The following is a 5,760-nucleotide window of genomic DNA, read 5'->3' as shown; positions in this document are numbered from 1 at the left end:
ATGAAAGTCAAGTCACGGTAGATGCCAAGGTGGTGTGTGCTAGGCAATTTGCCAACACCAACGGCCGCCGATGGAAAGGATCAGAAAACGATGGATGAACGAATTTCATCGTAGATGGCAGGAATAATGGAGGTTAATAAAGGCGGTCCAAAGCGGGGCTGCCGACGAACATCCTCACGATAACTGAAAGAAGCCGATGGGGGTCTGGCCCGTCTGGCTAAGCTTCGGGCCGCCATCGCGTAAAGGAAAAGGTCTCCCGGGCTCCAGTCATATCAGTCGGCGCTAATCGAGGCGTGCAGACTGCAGACTGCAGCGGGTGAACATCGGCACAAAGAAAAAGGTCTTTAATCTCGTGACTCCCGTCAGCATGCAGGTACGTAATTCCGCGTATAAGTGGCCGCCCAGGACACTTCACTCCCAATCACTCTCCTCCGGTTCATTATTCTATGCTTATAGCTTATATAATTCTGTGATCTGTGTTTTTCCTCTTGCAAATCTCATCCTTGCCAGTTGATATCACTTCCGATTTATTGCTCACTGGATTTATTTCCTTCTCTGCTCCCATGCGCGTCATCTTCTCCTACTCAACCTCAGGTCCATCTGTCTCTGCTGAGGAGAGATTGGGCTTGTTATATCTCATTACTAGCTGGTAGTTTCAATGGTGAACAAGTAGTGCTAACATCCTTTGCCTATCTGTGAACGTTGCCGGGATTCTGCAGGTAGAAACCCAATGATCGGCTTGAAACGGCCGAGTTAACAATGAATCCATTTTTGTTTATGCCAAGAAAGGTGTAGGTAGCTACGAGGTTTGAACACATCGGTACTCGAAGAGAAACACCATGAGATTCCATGGGAGTCATGGAAGCAGCGTGGTTAGCACCTACCTTGATGACTCGGAAAATGAAGGCAAGAGCATTTCCGGCAAGATGAAGAGAATTCAAGGATGCAATTTATGGTACTCTCCATTATCATAGTAATTATCACCAGCAGCACCATGACATCTTCAGCACATCAGCTTGGTAGAAGCAAAACAAAGTCAGCACGCAAAAGCCTCGAGAGGTGTTCAACACCACACATACTCGGATGTTAGCATGTTACCAATACCCAACACAAGAAAAATACACCCATTGATGCCGCGGCTTACCTTTATCCCAGGCGACTACACCACCTCGGCCGACGAACCCTTCACTTCTCCAGCCTCCGTCTCAGCCCCCAGTCCAGTCCAGTCCATCCTTCATCCCTTCGCCAACACCTAGACTATCGAGCCTCGTTCCATCAGGCACTCCAACTCACCGACCGCCAAACCCACGCACTCACCCACATACATCAACATCATAACCACGCTCGCTATCGATAGAAGATGTGCCAAAAAACCATAGAAACCTTTCCCTGCTCGACCCCCGGGTGCACAAATGGGAGCATGGGAGACCGAATATACTATGTCGATCGGTGCGAAGAGGTGCTGCGTAACCCGAACATGCGTTGGGGTATGTGCGGAAACGTACAGGTGGTAACGGTATCGATCGATACGCACTCGTACTGTCTAGAATGCACGAGGGGTCGATACGTAACGAGTACTAGTTCAAAATGAGTACTAGTTAACTTGGCATTCGAGATCTGGTTCTGTCAGTTAGCGCTCGGAACGATGAGTAAAGAGCGAGGTTCATGCTATGAAGCGAAAGCAGGCAGGGGTTTTGGCATGAGTAGCTACGTATAGAAGGCAGGTGGTTTTCGGTTCTCTTGTCGTACGTAGGTAGTTGAATGTGACGAAGCAGTAGAGACAAGATCCTATGTTGTCGGGCGGAAGGAACCAAAAACAAGAAACAAGATCACGAATATATCCGGACACTCATCTTCTTCGTCATCATCTGCGACACACAGCGGAATCGCAGCGACGAATCATGATGACAAAACCTGGAAATAATCTCAAGGTATACTCGTCTTCCCAAACTGAACCCATCCATCCACCTTTGAAACAGAAACCAAAAACGCCCCAAAAACATTGACTTACCGTTACGTACACCGTAGATTGGAACTGAAACCAAACCACCCCTCAACCATCCTGAGCCACCAAACTCTACCTGCAGCCGGTCCCAATCCCAATCCTACCTATCCAAATTCCAACTTCATTTCTTCCCCAAAACGAATCATAGGTAGTCACCGTCCCAACGAACTCAATCGAGCGTCCATTCAGTAGGCACGCACCAACCCATCCATCATCGATCCTCACCAGCGAAAGAAAAAAAAAGATATCCCTCGCTTGCTCCCCTTCTCCCCCCTCCCCCAAAACTTGAAAAAAAAAAAAAAAAAAAAAAAAAAAAGGAAAAAAGGATGACAGTGGTTCACTGAACCGCTGGCATCATCACTACCTTACCTACTTACTGGACAATGCTAAAGGTCACTAGTCAATAACTGATACGTTTGTTCGCTCGCTTGCTTTTTTCCCCCTTTCTTCCCTTCTTGGCGCGTGCCTGTTGTTGTATCTTTTACCTTGTGTCTTCTGCCTTGTGTCTGATTGAGTGACTGTCTGTCGGTCTATCTGTTGTGTGTCCATCGTGCACAGACCTTATAGCAAATGAGGACTGTCTTATTCTTCCCTAAATACATTTAAGCTGAGGAAACATGGTCGGTAACGAGACGTCTTTTCTAGTTGTGAGCTCTGACTTGAACCTATATAGTCATTACAAAGTGAAGAACCTCTGTGTTCGAACGCTGACACATGAGACACGCATTCATGACAAGAGTTGACACAGACAAAACATTATAGCAATGGCAAGACACCGAGTCAACGTTTGTAATAGTAGTAGTAGCAGTAGCAGTAGAGTAGTAATAGTTAAAGAGGTTAAGGTAGGTAGAGTAAGTTAGGTAAGAGTAGTAGATATGCTATGACTATCGTATGATAACAAGGCGAACAAGGTAACCCTGTCTTGATAGTGTAGTAGTAGTGTAGTTGTGGAAAAAGAAGATATAATAAAAATAAGCTGATAAAAATAACGGGGGGTATTTCCGAGTACTACTAAAAACGTTCTTGTTTGACTCTCTCTCTCTCTCTCTCTCTCTGCCAACGTCACAATACTTTGCGCAAAACCCTTTCTTTCTCGACTGTAACACCCAAACGCGCACAACACCCAGGCACCCAGCTAGCAGGCAAGTAAGCCAAACCAGTGCAAGCAACTGAACAACAAAAGCCAAACCGAACCGACCAGACCAGACCAGACCAAACCAAACCCAACCCCAACCGTAGTAGTAGTAGATAAAAGAAAAACCGTGAGGACTAATAGTAGTGTAGTGGTAAAAGGGAAAGTGGTGGAAGGGGGGGTGACGAGTGTCACAGACGGTATAGCAACCATCATCTTCTTCCTTTCCCCAACCCCAACAATGCAAAACGATGCATAAGATTAAAAGAGCATTAACAACAAAACGAAAAGCTTTGAAAGCTAGCAGCAGTCAGTCCTGCAACTGCCACTGCCGCCAAGGCATCTCTCCAAGAAGGCAATGAATGCTTCTCTCTTTTTCTTCTCTCGCAGTGTCCTCTTTCACTTTAGCCACATCAACCTATGACCTCCCAACATTGGCAGCCGCAGCGGCCGCGGCAAACTGCTCGGCATACGCTGACCCCTGGGCCTGCATCTGAGCCATCAAGTCCGCGTTCTCCAACTCACTTTCGACATCGCCGATATACGCCAACTGTGCCCAGACTCTCCAGTGGAGAACACCAAAATGGGCGACCCGCATCGCCATGTCCTCGACACCGGCCTCCTCGCGGGGGTCCCTGTTGCTCGATGGGCTTGAAGACGTAGCGGTCGTTAATGGTTCACTACCGCCAAGGCTCTGGATGCCCATCACCTTGCTGGCTCCAGGGGTGCGAAGGTGATCGCCAGCTCCACCGGCATTCCAGGCTCTAGTGCCAGGGGTCTGGATTCTTCCACCAGTTGCGCGCGAGAAGAGGCCAACGCCAGAGAGATTCCTAAACTCCTTGACCTTGACCGCCACTTCGCCTAGCAGCTTTTGCTGGAACTCCGCTTCAACCTCCCGGAACACCTCGCATGTGGGGTCGCCTAGTACGCGAACAAGGTTGGATTCGAGCTCGGCCAGGGACGCCTGAGGGTGGTTGACAAAGCGCAGAATCTGAAGGGCCATGGCGCCGGCAAGGTTCTTCCACCTGTAGTCAGGACGGCTGGCAGGTGGAGCGGTGTGAAGGAGGGCGAGAAGAGACGAGTAGAGCTCCTGTGCCTTTCGGCGGGATTCGGCAGAGTCCTGAGCAGGGATGCAAGAGCCGGTAGTGAGTGGGAAGATGACGGAGCTGCGAGGAGAAGAAGGAGTTGATGATAGGGAGTTGCGGTCGCTAAAGGTTAGACTAGAAGGACGGGAAAAGTTGAATTCCGCGGACGAGCGGGTGCTTAGTGTACGGCCGTTGTCGTCAGATACGTAAGCAGGAACCCCGGAGGAAAACTGTCTCGAGAGGCTGTCGTAGTCCTCATACTTGCGCATGCAAATCTCGAGGCAGATGCTGTCATACATATCTGACCTGAGCTTGAGGATGCGCTCCTCGTCGAAGAGGAAGGTGTTGGGAATGTTTCCGGTAGAAGTGGAAGGCAGTACGAGATGTGTGAGGGCCTCGAAGAAAGTGCCGGTCTCACCAAAGGCTTGAGCATGAGGGCTGGGGGTGTTGGCGTAGGCGATGGAGGCGGCGATCTCAGCGTTGCGGTACCACTGCTTGGCAGCAGCAATGCTGAGCTTCCTCGCCTGAATCTTCTTGACGAAGAAGCGCTGCTCAAAGTGAACTGTGTCCTCGATCAAGACGGGGCGAAGGCATCTGATCTGGTGGTTGGCAACATCCAACTTCATGGCCTCCAGCACACTAAGCAGATTCCTCATTCCCTTGACCAGCTCGCCCATGTCGTTGTTCCGATTCCCGTTGCTGAGCTCATTGTACATCTCGTCCACCCACTCATCGCGCATCGGTGCGCAGTGTAGCTTCAGAACGCCGGATAGCCAGGCCGCCAACTTTTCCAGATCCGCAACACCGCGGTGAAACTGCTGCATCAAAAGCTCCACGTTCAACCCATCATTCAGCAAGTCGCGATCCCGTTGCGGCACCAGCGTCTCAATGATATCCCGAGCGGCCTTGAGGAGTGCTGGCAGGCACCAGTTGTCGTCTGTCCCATATCTCGCGTAGAAGCCCTCCCGATCCATAATAAACTGTATTAGCTGCTCCATCAACATGTTCCAGAACTGATTGGCCTTTTCCTGCTTTCTCTTTCCCTTTTCGCCGTCCAAGTTGGGTCGGAAGTGTAGCTCAGGGTCGAAGTTGATATCATGGCGCAGCTTGGGGTTGTGTATTATCTTGCTGACGTCGAGTTCACTCAGGGTTGCGCGGGTGACTGGGGGTTCTAGGGGCTTGGGGGCGATTGGTACACTGGAGCTGCGAGAGAGCGGTGAGGGCCTGCGATCCCTGGCATGGGCGGTGAAGTACTCGCTTGTGCTTTGCCTGTTGGACCTCGTCGACGAATTCCTGGAAAGCCTGGGTGCCGTCTCTGCCGCCGGTGTTGAAGCCGTGCTCTCTCCTCCATCTGTGGCCAGCTCCCTCGATACTCTGGAGAACTCTTGCATGATCTGATCTTCCTGTTCGGCCTGTTGGGGTGGGTTGCGCGTCTCGGGGACGGTCTCTGTCGGTAGGGGCTCCTCGGCCGTGGAGTCCTGTCGCCTGTGAGTAGACAAGTGGCTCTCGAAGCCACCGCCTGCGCCTTGTTCACCCAT

At 50.7% G+C, this 5,760-nt stretch overlaps 1 protein-coding gene across 1 annotated transcript; it reads right to left on the bottom strand.

Moving 5' to 3' along the window:
* Nucleotides 1–3,520: 3,520 nt before the first annotated feature.
* Nucleotides 3,521–5,760, bottom strand: NEUTE1DRAFT_130781 (uncharacterized protein; the record flags this gene model as incomplete). The annotated part of the gene is made up of 1 exon (XM_009854262.1): nt 3,521–5,760. One exon carries the CDS (start codon nt 5,758–5,760, stop codon nt 3,556–3,558), a length of 2,205 nt encoding a protein of 734 aa, XP_009852564.1.

This window comes from Neurospora tetrasperma (assembly GCF_000213175.1).
Source record: "Neurospora tetrasperma FGSC 2508 unplaced genomic scaffold NEUTE1scaffold_4, whole genome shotgun sequence".
Taxonomy (NCBI): Eukaryota; Fungi; Ascomycota; class Sordariomycetes; order Sordariales; family Sordariaceae; genus Neurospora; species Neurospora tetrasperma.
Note: the sequence above shows the minus strand (reverse complement) of the source record. Positions and strands in the feature narration are given on the sequence as shown.